We start from the raw sequence: 16324 nt of genomic DNA, 5'->3' as shown, positions 1-16324 counted from the left end.
AGGAAATTTCTAAAGTAAGTACATGTTCGGCACAGCATTGTGGGCTGAAGGGCCTGTATTGTGCTGTAGGTTTTCTATGCTTCTGTGCTTTTCCAGAGACTGTTAAGTATTTGGAATACGCTGCCAGATGAAACAACTAAAGTGATTTATTATTTTCTGTGTCAGAAGTTTAAACAGTTCCTTACCTTTGAAGGTACCCAGATCGGCTAGTTTTCACGGCTGTATCTACCAGACCTTCCCTGCCAGCCATACAGTGAAAGAAAAACTCCTGGAGGATGAAAGAATAACATTTAGAAATGAAGATTTTGATGACTTCCTAAAGCTTGCACTAAGACAGGGGTTCACAACCTGGGGTCCACAGACCCCGTGGCATAAAAATATTTGTGAACACCTACACTAAGCTATCACACTAAACTCAAAGAGGCAGAGACATTTTATCACAAACCAATCACAGACACTCTGCCAACATATGATATATTCTTCTGTGAAGAAAACCAAAAATGTTGGAAATACCAGAGATCAAGGGTAGCTTTTCTGTGAAAGATTATTGACCTGAAACATCAGAGATTTTACTCTCGCACTTCTGACCTTCTGGTGTTTCTACCAATTTGTTGTCAGATCGTATTAAATGGTGAAAGAAGCTTGAGGGACCAAATGATCTGTGCTTACTCCTAAATCGTCACTTTTTTCACATTTCTAGCATCTGCGAGATTTTGCTTTTATAGGAAATTTTTGTACTTCGCAAAATATTGTTTTCTTATAGCCTTTCTTGAATTTTATTTACCCCGTGAGAGTTATCTGATCATTATCCAACTGCTATCGGCAGCAAATAAATAAATAAATCAAGGGTTTGTGGGGTTGAAAAGAACTGTCAGTGTTTTGGGTTGAGACCCTACACATGGACCAAGAGTGGTGGGAGATGTTAGCTGGTATAAAATGGAGAGGGGAAGAAATCAAGGGCTTAAGGAGCCAGTTTGGAGGGAGAGCAGAATGGATTGAGCTAGGAGACAGAGGCAAGCAAGGGAAAGCAAATGGGCTGATGAAGCCAGGTAGGTGTTAAGTTTTGTAACTGCAAAACATTTCACTAATTCAAAGGAAAACGAGAGAGCAGAATGTTGCGAGTTTTATGGTTGTCCTTTACTTTAAGTGAGGTGCGTGTGTATCATGTGATAGCCTGATAACATATGCATTTCACACATCACACACATAAATACCAATCAAGAATCTATCAACTTCTGCCTCCATAGCTGCCTGTCGCAAAGAAATTGCTCATCTCCGTGCTAAAAGGACGCCTCTCTAATCTGAGGCTGTGTCCTCTGACCTTAGATTCTCACAGCCGGGACCTCACCCCAGCAGCTTGTCATGCTCAAAATAGTTGTAATTGGAACTGGTTTATTACTGTCACGCTTACAGTGAAAAGCTTGTCTTGTGTACAGATCACACAGTGCTCTGTGACAGTACGAGGTAAAGCAATTTAACAGAATGCAGAAGGAAGCGTAACAGATCCAGAGAGGGCATGGTGCAGGTAGACAGTCTCCTTTGTTGCAGCAGCAGCCGCACAACACAAATAATTTTTTTGCTGCAAAATATTTCAATTTCCCAGAGGTCACAAATGTAATTCTCTCAATATAATTGTAGGAATAGCAACTTATTTCTTTTCTAAAGTGTGAACAACTGCAAGTTTAAAAGCAAATAAAGCAGGTTTGAGACATAGTCGAATACAGGGAAGCGATCTGGACATTCAAGAGTGTCAAACCATTCACAACTCGCCTATGCTAAATATTGCAAAGACGAGAAAAACTGTCAGACCACCAGATGGATGAAGTTAGATTTTAGTCAGTGAAGACGACTGCTGCAAAATAAAAATCAAATTGGCTCAGCACTGCTTCTGCTTTGTATAGTACTTCGCCAATTTACAAAAGCCAGAGTACGAATCAGGCAACCTTTGCCATCAACCAGCAAGTATTAAAAAAAATGCTTCCACTTTTCACAACCTTGGCATACAGTAACTCAAAGCACATGAAAACCAGCATTATGCTCTTGAAGTGAAGTCAATGCCATAACGCAAGAAATATAGCAACAAATTCACACTTAGGAAGACTAACCGCAGATGTGACTTTGTTGGCTGAGATGCAAGTACTGCCCTGGATATTACATGCATCTCTTGATCTCTCTGAAATAACACTAAGAGATCTTTTCCATCCATCGAGCTATTTGGTTCTTGAGTAGTAAGGGTGTTAAAGTTTGCGGGGAGAAGGCAGGAGAATGGGGTTGAGGGGTAAAATAAATCAATTGTGATCAAATGATGGAACAAACTCTATGGGTCAAATGTTCCTATGACATGGTCATAATGCACCCAACTCAAGGTAGCTCTGACATTTCAGTTCTGCTCCAACAATACTCTGATGTGTCAGCCCAAATTTTGACTTCAAGTCTCTGCAGATGGGCTGAAATCACTGAGAATGCAATCACTCAGCCACCACTGATAATAGCTAACTTTGGGAAAATGCATGTACCCCGAAAGCAAAATAATATTGAATCTGTGAATTTAATTTGGCTCTTTTTGGCACTGATCAACAGAAAAAGATTGCGTCAAAGTGAAAACAGATCCTCTACAAAGTGATCTAAATTAATTACAAATATAAAACACAAAATAATTGATTGCACAAGTAGTCAGCCCCTTTAATATGACACACCAAATCATCATGGTGCAGCCTATTGGTTTTAGAAGTCACATTATTAGTTAAATGGAGACCGGTGAGCAGTCAAGATATTTCAATTGATTGTAGTAAAAATACACCTGTATCTGCAAGAGTCAACTGCTGGTGAGTCAGTATCCTGGCAAATACTATACCATGAAGAGAAAAGAACACTCCAAGCAACTCTGTGAAAAGGTTATGGAAAAGCACAAGTCAGGAGATGGATACAAAAAAATTTCCAAGTCACTGAATATCCCTTGGAGTACAGTTAAGTCAATCATCAAGAAATGAAAAGAATTTGGCACAGCTATAAATCTGCCTAAAGCAGGCCGTCTTCAAAAACTGAATGACCGTGCAAGAAGGGAACTAGCGAGGGAAGCCACCAAGAGACCTATGATAACTCAGAGGTTACAAGCTTCAGTGACTGAGATGGGAGAGACTGCGCATACAACAACCATTGCCTGGGTGCGTCACCGTTTACAGCTTTATGGAAGAGTGGCAAAGAGAAAACCACTGTTGAAAAAAACTCACGTGAAATCTCACTTAGAGTTTGCCACAAGGCAAGTGAGAAACTTTGACATCAGCTAGAAAAGGTTCTATGGTCTGATGAAACCAAAATTGAGATTTTTGGTCATCAGACTAAAGGCTATGTTTGGCATATGCAAAACATAGCATGGGAGAAGATCTGTTTTCCAGCAAGACAATGACCCCAAGCATAACACCAAAGCTTAAGAACAACAAAGTTAATGTCCTGGGTCAAGTGTAGCCAAGTGAGAATCTTGACTTCAATCCAACTGAGAATCTGAGGCTGGACTTGAAAAGGGCTGTACACTCATGATCCCCATGCAATCTGACAGAGCTTGAGTAGTTTTGTAAAGAAGAATGAAGAAAAATTGCATTGTCCAGATGTGCAAAGCTGATAGAGACCCATCCAGACAGATTCAAGGCTGCAATTGCTGCCAAAGGTACATCTACTTATGAATACATGCAATCAATTATTGTGATTAATAATTGTAATAAATTTAGGCTACGTTATAGAAATTTGGTTTCACTTTGACATGAAAGAATTTCTTCTGTTGATCAGTGTCAAAAGAGCCAAATTAAATCCAATGTGATTCAATGCTGTAAAACAATAAAACATGAAAACTTCGGGGGGGGGGGGGGGGAATAATTTTTATAGGGACTGTGCACACTAGCACCAAACCATTAGAATCTGAGTATAGAGAAAGGTTGACTAAATCAGGATGTTACTTCCTGAAACATGGGGGAAATGAGGAAAGGTTTCATGGTGGCATACAAAATTATGGGGGGGGGGTATAGGTATTGTAAATGCAAGTAGACGCTCCCCACTGAGGTTGGGTGAGACTAGAGCTAGAAGTCGTAGGTTAAGGGTGAAAGGTGAGAATCTGAGGGGGAGCTTCTTCACTCAGAGATGGTGCAAGTGTGGAACTAACCAAAGCTCAATTTCAATATTTAAGAAACTTGGATGAATCCATTGATGGGAGGGGTATGGAAGGCCTCAGGTGCAGGTCAATGGACGAGGCAGAATAACAGTTCAGTTGAGCTGAAGGACCTGTTTCTGTGCGGTACTACACCAAGGCTATAATAAGGGATGATATCGCTGTACAATTGGCAACAACAGTACTGGCACTCCATGGCCTCTGTAATATTAGAAGTGGCGTAAAAGGTAGGAAGAACCATAATAATGTTGCTTTTTACCGGAGGGCTGATACCAGTGAGAAAGCGGCCAGTGACAAAACCACCGGAACGTGGAGTGAAGTCGTAAGGTTGGAAACAGGGCAATGATTTCCCAGAAGGCATCAATGGCGGTCGCCGACCTTCCAGCTCAATCTGTCCAAGAAGACACGAGATCTGAAAATGGAAAAAAGTGCTATTTACTCAAAGATAGATAGAACTGGTCACCTTACAGAACACATTTTAGAACTATCCACAATATTTCTTTAAAGGGTTATGAGGCAAAATTACTATCATGAGAAGCCAGAGAACATGTGAGGAAGCACCTGCAGGGTTTTAATCTGGCTCAGAATGACAAGATTATTAAAGTCAAATCAAGTTTACTGTCATTTAACTATATATATGCATATAATGTATATAACCATTTAATATATAGTAACAAGACATTTCTCGGAACCAGGGTGTAAAGCACAGTAGTACATATTACACACAATAACTTATGAAGGCAAGGATAAAATCTAGACAAATCATGCATAAATAACAAACTAAAGTGTATGAATTAAATATTGTAAAGTACAGAACAGATTAACCAGTGACACACTGAATGTGATGCAGCTGGAGCTCAGAAGCCTACTGGTCCGGGGGAAGAAACTGTTTCCCACCCTGACCGTCCTTGTTTTTATGCATCAGGGTCTCCTGCCTGAAGGTGTAAAGTCAATTTGGAAGATGGACGGATGGGTGGGATCCTTAATAATACTGAAGATCCTGTGCTTGTACCATCCTGCCCTGATGGTAGGGAGACCCTTATGATCCTCTCAGCTACACTCACAGTCCTTTGTAGGAACTTCTAGTCTGACACATGGCTGCTCCCATAGTTAATTAATTGTTAATCAAGTTAGCAATGATTTGTGAAAGTGCTTTGCAGCTTGAAGAATTAACAGGGCCTAAGCGTACTCATCTTTTGTTGATAGTTGCATAAAGAAACATGGTGAAAGTCTTTCTCATGAGCCAACAGGTCTCTGATTCCCATTGCAATGTTAAGGTCAAAAATGAGCTTGAGGAGAGGCTGGCTCCTCTATCCTGTTGCAGTACTCAGCAATGAATCAGGGCAGAGCATAGATGTCCTGGACCAAGGGCAGGGATGGCTGGCATGTGATGGGATTGCATGCTACATTATGGATTACAATGCACACCCCAGCCTTTCCATTTATTCAAATAGAGCCAAGTTGAGGATAGCCATCCTTTTAATTTTATCAACAACACACACAAAATGCTGGTAGAACACAGCAGGCCAGGCAGCATCTATAGGGAGAAGCGCTGTCGACGTTTTGGGCGAAGACTCTTCCTTTTTGATGGTGCTGGAGTCCGGATTTTTAAAATGCCCTGGGTCACTGGGGCAGCCGAGATCGACAGCCGAGGCGAATCCATGGCCGTTGGAACACGCGGTGATGGCGCTGGAGTCCGAATTTTCAATATGCCCTGGGTCGCTGGGGCAGCCGAGATCGACTACCGGGGCCGGGGACACGATACGAAGACCATGCTCTGGGGTCTGCAGATGGAAAATCTTGCGATCCTTGCAGGATGTGATAAAGTCAAAGAACCGGCGATTGCATGCATGGATCCGACGGAGGATGAAATAACGGACAGGTCCATTGCAAACGGAGAAAAAGGTGCCCCGGAGGCGTGGAAGTGATTGTGAAAGGGACGCCAGGTACCTTCTCATGGCGGAGAGTGTCGCCCTCAGGCTCTTGGCCCGAAACGTCGACAGCGCTTCTCCCTATAGATGCTGCCTGGCCTGCTGTGTTCCACCAGCATTTTGTGTGTGTTGTTGTTTGAATTTTCAGCATCTGCAGATTTCCTCGTGTTTGCTCTTTTAATTTTATGTTTCTTAATTATTTTCTAGTAGTCTAAGCACCAGTGAAAAATTTATTAGGCACATCTGGGGGGTGGGAGGCAAAACCTCAGGATTCACTGCATGAGCCTAGTCGGTCAAGGCACTGGGTACAGGAGTTGGGACATCAAGTTACAACTGAGTGTTTGTTGGTGAGACCACAGTGACAAGATTGTTTCATTCTCATCTCCCTGCTGTAGGAAGGATGTCATTAAGCTGGAAAGAGTGCAGAAATAAAACTCAAGTCGTCAGGATGCAAGTGGTCGAGTTTTAGAAAAGGCTGGATAGGCTGGCTTTTTAATCACCTACAGCATAGAGGCTGAGGGGGCATTTATAATCATAAGGAGCATAGGTAAGGTGAACAGTCATAGTCTTTTTCCTAAGGTAGAGGAGTCTAAAATTACAGGATACAGAATTAATGAGATAAGGGAAAGAATTAAAAAGAGACCAGAGTTAAACTTTCTCCTATAGGCAGGACGGTGGGTAAATGGAACAAACTGGCACAGGAAGTTTGTAGGCACAGGTACAATTATAACAATTTTTAAAAATGACAGGTACATGGCTAGCAAAGGCTGAGAGGTACTACAGATGGGCCAAACACAGGTCAATGGGATTAGGTTGGTAGACATATTAGTTAACTTGGATGAGTTGGGCCAGTGGGCCTGTTTCCAAGCTGTATGACTCGAACTCTAGTTTGTATACGAGTGGAGGAATCTGAAGAGGGCTCGTGGGAACATGGGAAGAATTAAATGCAATTCGTGTAAATAAGTGCTTGATGGTCAGTGCAGAGTTAGTGGACCGAAGATTTTCATGCTTTAAGAATCTTTGACTCCTTTATGATTTCCATTGAAATGGTAAACCTTAAACAGTTAAAGATGTACACACATAGACATGGTACAAAACTGCCCAGCTACATTGAGAAAATAAATAATACCTGCATAGTATTAACAGCTGAGCCCTTTGCACCAGATTGCACCATGAGCTGCAGGTTATTTTCTGGAAACTGCCTATGAAGACCCAGGGGCATACAGACCTGTCAGTCAAAAGAAAACAAACAAAGATAACAACAAAAGTGAAAAGACAATTTAATATCAATCCAAATGACGTTTCTTCCTTCCCCCCCCCCCCCCCCACACCCCACTGTGCTGTTCAGGTAAGATGAAGTGTAAAGGGAGTAAACGAGGCAACACAGTCAGACCAGTTACAAAGAATCATCTGGTCCCCTGCCGATCTCATCTATGCTAATAAATAAATTGAAAATGAAATCAAAACTTATTTAATTTCTATTTAATGCACTGATACTATTTCCACTGTCATTTTGTTGCATTAATAATATTGAAAATCAACTTTTAGATTCCAGTTTAAAGCTAATTATGTGGAAACAATTAAATATTTAAACAGTCACAGATGCACTTACTTTGTACACTTAGCAAGACTGGCAGTCCCACATTCAAGTCTGATCTGTCATTCAATAAAAATATCACCAATCTTGTACTTATAAATCTATTATCCAGATATCCCTTCATTTTCAAAAATCCTTCAATCTCAGTTCTGAGTTTACTCAACAACCAAACACCCTTCAGAAGTATAGAATCCCAAAGATTAACCCCATAGATTTTTACCCCCCATTTTTGCTCTAAATGATAAACTCCTTATCCTGAGACTATGCCCCCTAGTTCAAGATTCCATAGCAAGGAAATGTCTCTCAACATTATCCAGTCAATCCCATCAGAATCTTAATGGCTGCATTGAGGACTTCCCATTCTTTTCATCTTTAATGAATACTGATCATTCCTACTCTCTCTCCAGATATATTATAGAAACATAGAAACATAGAAAACGGGTGCAGGAGTAGGCCATTCAGCCCTTCGAGACTGCACCCCTGATCCCTTTAGCCACAAGGGCCATATCTAACTTCCTCTTAAATATAGCCAATGAACCAGCCTCAACTGTTTCCTGTGGCAGGGAATTCCACAGATTCACCACTCTCTGTGTGAAGAAGTTTTTCCTCATCTCGGTCCTAAAAGGCTTCCCCTTTATCATTAAACTGTGACCCCTCGTTCTGGACTTCCCCAACATCGGAAACAATCTTCCTGCATCTAGCCTGTCCAATCCCTTTAGAATTTTATATGTTTCAATAAGATCCCCCCTCAATCTTCTAAATTCCAGTGAGTATAAGCCTAGTCGATCCAGTCTTTCTTCATATGAAAGTCCTGCCATCCCAGGAATCAATCTGGTGAACCTTCTTTGTACTCCCTCTATGGCAAGAATGTCTTTCCTCAGATTAGGGGACCAAAACTGCACACAATACTCAAGGTGTGGTCTCACCAAGGCCTTGTACAACTGCAGTAGAACCTCCCTGCTCCTGTACTCAAATCCTTTTGCTATGAATGCCAACATACCATTTGCCTTTTTCACCGCCTGCTGTACCTGCATGTCCACCTTCAATGACTGGTGTACAATGACACCCAGGTCTCGTTGCACCTCCCCTTTTCCTAATCGGCCACCGTTCAGATAATAATGTTTTCCTGTTCTTGCAACCAAAGTGGATAACCTCACATTTTCCACATTAAATTGCATCTGCCATGGATTTGCCCACTCACCTAACCTATCCAAGTCACCCTGCATCCTCTTAGCATCCTCCTCACAGCTAACACCGCCACCCAGCTTTGTGTCATCCGCAAACTTGGAGATGCTGCATTTAATTCCCTCGTCTAAATCATTAATATATAATGTAAACAACTGGGGTCCCAGCACTGAGCCTTGCGGTATCCCACTAGTCACTGCCTGACATTCTGAAAAGGTCCCATTTACTCCCACTCTTTGCTTCCTATCTGCCAACCAATTCTCTATCCACATCAATACCATACCCCCAATACCGTGTGCTTTAAGTTTGCACACTAATCTCCTGTGTGGGACCTTGTCAAAAGCCTTTTGAAAATCTAAATATAGCACATCCACTGGCTCTCCCCTATCCACTCTACTAGTTACATCTTCAAAAAATTCTATAAGATTCATCAGACATGATTTTCCTTTCACAAATCCATGCTGACTTTGTCTGATGATTTCACCTCTTTCCAAATGTGCTGTTATCACATCTTTTATAACCCACTCTAGCATTTTCCCCACCACCGATGTCAGACTCACTGGTCTATAATTCCCCGGTTTTTCTCTCCCTCCTTTTTTAAAAAGTGGGGTTACATTAGCCACCCTCCAATCCTCAGGAACTAATCCAGAATCTAAGGAGTTTTGAAAAATTATCACTAATGCATCCACTATTTCTTGGGCTACTTCCTTAAGCACTCTGGGATGCAGACCATCTGGCCCTGGGGATTTATCTGCCTTTAATCCCTTCAATTTACCTAACACCACTTCCCTACTAACATGTATTTCCCTCAGTTCCTCCATCTCACTAGACCCTCAGTCCCCTACTATTTCCGGAAGATTATTTATGTCCTCCTTAGTGAAGACAGAACCAAAGTAGTTATTCAATTGGTCTGCCATGTCCTTGTTCCCTATGATCAATTCACCTGTTTCTAACTGTAAGGGACCTACATTTGTCTTGACCAATCTTTTTCTTTTCACATATCTATAAAAGCTTTTACAGTCAGTTTTTATGTTCCCTGCCAGCTTTCTCTCATAATCTTCATCTTCATCCATCCATGCTTGCCGTTGCATATCCACCGTCAACCCTTTAAGTATCATTTGCCAGTCTATCTTAGCTAATTCACATCTCATACCTTCAAAGTTACCCTTCTTTAAGTTCAGAACCTTTGTTTCTGAATTAACTATGTCACTCTCCATCTTAATGAAGAATTCCACCATATTATGTCACTCTTACCCAAGGGGCCTCACACGACAAGATTGCTAACTAACCCTTCCTCATTGCTCAATACCCAATCTAGAATGGCCTGCTGTCTAGTTGGTTCCTCGACACGTTGGTTCAGAAAACCATCCCACATACATTCCAAGAAATCCTCTTCCTCAGCACCCTTACCAATTTGGTTCACCCAATCTATCTGTAGATTGAAGTCACCCATTATAACTACTGTTCCTTTATTGCACGCATTTCTAATTTCTTGTTTAATGCCATCTCCAACCTCACTACTACTGTTAGGTGGCCTGTACACAACTCCCACCAGCGTTTTCTGCCCCTTAGTGTTATGCAGCTCTACCCGTATCGATTCCACGCTAATGGCCTTCCAGGCTAATGGCCTTCCTTTCTATTGTGTTAATCTCTTCTCTAACCAGCAATGCTACCCCACCTCCTTTCCTTTCCTGTCTATCCCTCCTGAACATTGAATATCCCTGGATGTTGAGCTCCCATCCTTGGTCACCCTGGAGCCATGTCTCTGTGATCCCAACTATATCATATTCATTAATAACTATCTGCACATTCAATTCATCCACCTTGTTATGAATGCTCCTCGCATTGACACACAAAGCCTTCAGGCTTGTTTTTACAACACTGTTAGCCCTTATACAATTACGTTGAAAAGTGGCCCTTTTTGCTTTTTGCCCTGGATTTGCCTGCCTGCCACTTTTACTTTTCACCTTACTACTTTTTTCTTCTACCCTCATTTTACACCCCTCTGTCTCTCTGCACTTGTTCCCATCCCCCTGCCACATTAGTTTAAAGCCTCCTGGACAGCAGTAGCAAACGCTCCCCTTCGGACATTGGTTCCAGTCCAGCCCAGGTGCAGACCGTCCTGTTTATACCGGTCCCACCTCCCCCAGAACTGGTTCCAATGCCCCAGAAATTTGAATCCCTCCCCCTTGAACCATTTTTCAAGCCACGTATTCATCTGAAATATCCTCCTATTTCTACTCTAACTAGCACGTGGCACTGGTAGTAATCTAGAGATTACTACCTTTGTGGTCCTACTTTTTATTTTATCTCCTAACTCCCTAAATTCACCTTGTAGGACCTCATCCCATTTTTTTTTACCTATATCGTTGGTACCTATGTGCACCACGACCACAGGCTGTTCACCCACCCACTCCAGAATGTCCTGCAGCCACTCAGAGACATCCTTGACCCTTGCACCAGGGAGGCAACATACCCACCTGGAGGATTATAGTAACCATTGCAAAAATTATAGTAACCATTGCAAAAAATCGACTTGGTTACACAGCAGAAAATATTTTGAGGTTTACAGCCAAAAACACCACACAATTCTTCAATTACCTTACCAAAGTCCTTAGTTTTGGACTGAACTCCCTTGTAATAAAGGTAAACATTAGCCTTCCTAATTGCTTGTATTAGCTGCACATTTACTTTCATCCTTTACAGTACAGCGACCCAGGTTCAATTCTAGCCACTGTAAGGAGCTTGTACATTTTCCTCATGACCATCTGAGTTGCCTTTGGGTGCTCTGGTTTCCTCCCACAGTCCAAAGTTGTACGGGTTGGTAGGTTAAATGGTCATGGTAAATGGTCCAATGACTAGGCTAGGGTTAAGTCGGTGGTTGCTGGGCAGCACAGCTCAAAGGACTGGACAGGCTTATTCCACACTGTATCTCAATAAATTAAATAGCAAGCCACTGTCCTCTTTAGATCTCCATTTCCACATTTCTTACAATTCAAAACGTTCTTTATTTCTCCTCACAAAGATGAATAAACTCACATTTTAATAATTTACCTATATCTCCATCTTCCTGTCCAGTTACATCCTCAAAAGTTTAAATTTGCCGAACAGATTTCATTTTCAGAAAACCATGCCAATGCTGCTGAATCATTTTAATATTTAATAACAAGATAGACGAGGGAATGGTGGGAAATGAAAATTGTGCAGGTTCTCAACCTTATTGCTAAAACAGCCTAAGGGAGCGAAAATTAAAATCTACTCCCAAACAATCAATGATTAGTTATTTCCGTCTCCTTAGTGTAGGATGCCATTTTGAGTGACCAGACCTGGAAACTTTTATAGAGAAAAAATACGTTACAAAATCACTATTAGTTTCATTCCAGCTGAGGACATTTAAAAAGTATTAAATAAAATCTCTACTGTGTTTAAGGACTCTGGCCAAACTAGTTGTTTACTTAGCCAATATAATAAATTCCCATCGTTCGATCATGAGGATGGGTGTGATGGAATGTTTTATCGTGTTCTTTAAACTTATTGTGTTTATTTTATGCTGCATCTAAGTTCAAAACAGTTCAAAGTAAAATTTATTATCAGAGTACATACATGTCACCACATACAACCTGAGATCTTCTTCCTACGGGCATATTTAGCAAATGTATAGAACAGTAACTGTAAATCAGCTCGATGAACAACAAAGTGTGTAAATGCAAATATAAATAAATAGTAATAGATAACAAGATATAGAGTCCTTAAAGTTAGACCGTTGGTTGTGGAAACACCAGAACGGATCCAGAGTAACAATCATTTCATTCTCCTTTACACTCATGTACTTAAAAAAATTTTGAATCTTGAATCTCCAGGAAAATGAAACTCTGTGTTACTAATTCTAATTAGAATAAACTCTATCCTAATTTCATCTTCTGCGTATTTCATTCTTAAGAATTTATCCACCCCCTTTCCAACAATAACACTGAGTGAAAAGGCACAGGAAATGATGCATTCTGGAACGATAATCACTATCGTCTCCAACAGAAGAAACATTTACTTATAATAATCGGAAAGCAATATTTTTTCAGACCTTGTTGATCTGGTTGTTGTACTGATTCACTTCTTCTTTAAATTTCAGGTCCACTACGTTCATGTCCCTGGGATCTTTACTGAGGTGAGCATTTTGCCACTTATCTTGAGCTTCTTCACATGAGGCAGACTCCGGTAAATTAAAAGCATTTCGGATGGCCTAAGGACAAAATAGACTTGCTTGAGTTAAGTTTCTACATAGCAATTACTGCATGTTACCTCGAGCAATAAATATATAATTTAATTTCACTCTTGCATGCAAACACTTTGCAGCACAAAGATTTTGATGTAATTTTTTTCATATTGCTACTTCAGATTAAACTCAAAACATCTAGAAAAAACAACCATACTATCAATTTCCATACTACTCGACTGAAAATGTATCCTGGATGGATTGAGACACAAAACTGATCATTATTTCATGCCCCTCTGGAAATTTGACAGGACACTTAGTGGTCTTCGTCTGGAAAAATTTCAAGATTTGATATACAATGTATTACGAACCGCTGTAAAAACTTCTGTGACAGCAGGAGAATTCTGAGTTCAAGAGCTATGATGTAACATTGCAGCGCTATAAAACCCTGGTTGGATCACACTTGGAATATCTGATTCAGTTCTGGTCAACTCATGACAGGAATAATGTGGAAGCTTTAGAGAGGGTGCAGAGATTTACCAGGATGCTGCCTGGACTAGAGGGCATGTCTTAGGAAGTGAGGTAGGGATTTTCACCCTGGAGCGAAGAAGGATGAGAGGCATCTTGATGTGGAAGCTTTAGAGAAGATGCAGAGGAAATTTACCAGGATACTGACTGGACTGAAGAACATACTGGACTGGGAGTAGGTTAAGTGAGCTAGGGTGTTCTCTTTGCAGTAAAGAAGGTGACTAGATAGAGGTGTACAAGATGATAAGATAGAGTGGGTAGAGTGGACTTTTTCCCCAGGACAGAAATGGCTAATTCTAGGGGGGCATAATTTTAAGGTGACTGGAGGAAAGTATAGGGGTAAGTCTGCCAGGGGTGATAGAGGCAGATACATTAGGGGCTTTTACAAATCTCTTAGATAGACATATGGATGATACAAAAGTGGAGGGCTATGCAGGAGGGAAGGGTTGGACTGATCTAAGAGTAGGTTAAAAGGGTTGGCACAACATTGTGGGCCAATGGGCATGTAATGTGCTTTAATGTTCTTTATTCTATGTTCTAAATTGTGTAAGGAAGTGACCATTGTCTACTTTGATGGAACCAAATTTCAGAATTCTTTTTAAGTCTGGGACTTCAAGTCCCAGAGCTGCTGTTCCTTGACTGCCCCAGGCTCTGGCTGACCACCACCACCTTCATTCAATTAAATGTCCAATTTTCCAATGGACCTGACATTTTAATGACAGGCTTCCTGCCCCCTCTACCTGCATCCCAGCCTCTACACAGTATCAATAATCAGGCATCCAAGCCTCTCCCTTCATTGACCCCCAAGTCCTGATGCCCCTGCTCCTGCATTTCTCAAGTGTTCTTTACTCCTCTCGGCACCACCCTTTCCTTCATGCCCTTCACAACTCGCAAAACTAAAAGTGTTAAACAGAAGCTTCAGATCCGTATGTGGAACAGTAATTGGCTTACCATATGACAACCATATGGAGGACAAAACTTACCGGAATATTTGTTTTATTTCTTCAGAAGTATAACAAACAACATTTTACTGCCATGTCTGCTGCACACAATGCTAGCTCATGAATTTTGGCTTGGACCCAGCTAGAGCACTGTATCCAGCTTTTCACATAAACATCCAGAAAGACATTCTTTTGAAAATGTCTCAAAAGTTGCAGCAAGGCATAGAAGGATAAATTAAGAATTCAAATTGAAGATGTCATCTGAGATGTGTACCCATATCATTCTTGTACCTACCATTATCCCTTTACAATGGAACTTGACTTGTAAACTCTACCATTGATGGTCAGGTATAGCACTTTAAATGTGCAGGTTCAAAAGAAGTTTCAGAGTATTTGACTCAGCCCAATACAGTACATCATGGGCACATCCCTCTCCACCATCCTCGGTATCTACAAGAGGGACTGCCTCAGAAGGCAATATTGGGCCTAAACAATGACTGTCCAGTGGCACTTACTCAACACTCAACAAGTGTTTTGAGCGGCTGGTAATGGATCGTATAAAATCCTATCATCCAGCAACGTTGGACTCTTTTTCAATTCACCTACTGCTCAAACTGGTCCACTGATGATGCCATAGACTCAGCACTTCATTCCACTTTTTCCCACCTAGAAAACGATGCCTCAAATGCCAAGATGTTGTTTGTCAACTTAAAGTCTAAGTTCAGAATTAGCACTCCTAGCAGCGTGCTCGGTTGAGGTTAGCACGAAGTGGTGAGAGAGGAAAAAAATAGAATGGGCAACCCTCGCGTCTTCTTCAACATTGGTTTTGATAAACAGCTAGTGGGCCGCATTGTATTCGAGCTAAGGAGCGATGTTGTTCCAAAAACTGCAGAGAACATCCGTGTGCTTTGTACCAAACCAGAGGGCGAGGGGTTTAAGGGATCAATTTTTCACCGAATAATTCCTGGCTTTATGTGCCAAGGTGGAGATTTCACAAAAGGCAATGGCACAGGGGGCAAATCCATCTGTGGTAACAAATTTCCAGATGAGAACTTCCTACTCAAACATGAAGGAGCAGGAACACTGTCAATGGAAAATGCTGGGCCCAATACAAATGGATTACAATTTTTTACCTGTACTGAGAAAACTAGTTGGTTGGATGGAAAGCATGTTGTGTTTGGCCGTGTGGTAGAAGGCATGGATGTCGTACAACAAATGGAATCAAAGGGATGGCAGAGTGGAAAGACAAGTGTTACTGTTCGCATTCTTGACTGTGGAACAATGTGATGAGAACATTCCTACGGTGGCTGCCCAGTCTTTCTTCCATTGGTACATTGCTATGAAGGTGGCAAAATCCAAATCTCAAGTTGATTTGTGTAATTGTGCATTTCCAAGTTACCTGAGGCTTTTGCCCAGGTTGGAGCCTGAACCATCAATTTTCAGTGATCTGTGGCAGTGCTTAGCCTTTAACCTTTTCATGAGGTATAATGGAATTATTTGTTTATTTTAGCCTTGTACTAAAACACTTCATTCAAATAAAATGTACATTTGCTCACCAAAAAAAAGTCTAAGTTCAGTTTATTGTCATTCAACCATACACATGTATACCGCCAACTAAACAACATTCCTCCGGACCAAGGTGCTCAACACAGTACATATAACGCACACACATAGCACGCAGGGTGCATATACGTTACAAATTAATAAATAAACAGTATAGTGCTTTGTGTACGATGAGGCCTGGGAGAAGAAGCTGCTTCCCACACTAACAGT

The 16324-nt window shown here is 41.2% G+C and overlaps 2 protein-coding genes across 3 annotated transcripts in view; one reads left to right on the top strand and one right to left on the bottom strand.

Annotated features, from left to right (window-relative positions):
• The window catches only part of polr1a (RNA polymerase I subunit A), a 198316-nt gene that overhangs the window by 73515 nt on the left and 108477 nt on the right, over nt 1-16324 (bottom strand). For both annotated transcript variants that reach the window (XM_073042216.1, XM_073042217.1), the window contains exons 18-21: nt 12951-13109; nt 7220-7318; nt 4419-4571; nt 186-268 (exon numbers count right to left, since the gene is read on the bottom strand). In XM_073042216.1, coding sequence (XP_072898317.1) covers nt 186-268; nt 4419-4571; nt 7220-7318; nt 12951-13109 — 494 coding nt within the window. The remainder of the gene's footprint in view (nt 1-185; nt 269-4418; nt 4572-7219; nt 7319-12950; nt 13110-16324) is intronic.
• LOC140725896 (peptidyl-prolyl cis-trans isomerase-like) lies at nt 15344-15982 on the top strand. Its single transcript, XM_073041835.1, has one exon. The coding sequence runs from the start codon at nt 15344-15346 to the stop codon at nt 15836-15838; it is 495 nt and encodes a 164-aa protein (XP_072897936.1). The 3' UTR covers nt 15839-15982.

The sequence above is a fragment of the Hemitrygon akajei genome, chromosome 4, assembly GCF_048418815.1.
Source record: "Hemitrygon akajei chromosome 4, sHemAka1.3, whole genome shotgun sequence".
NCBI classification, from domain to species: Eukaryota; Metazoa; Chordata; class Chondrichthyes; order Myliobatiformes; family Dasyatidae; genus Hemitrygon; species Hemitrygon akajei.
The sequence above is the reverse complement of the archived record's forward strand: the minus strand, read 5'-3'. Positions and strand labels throughout refer to the sequence as shown.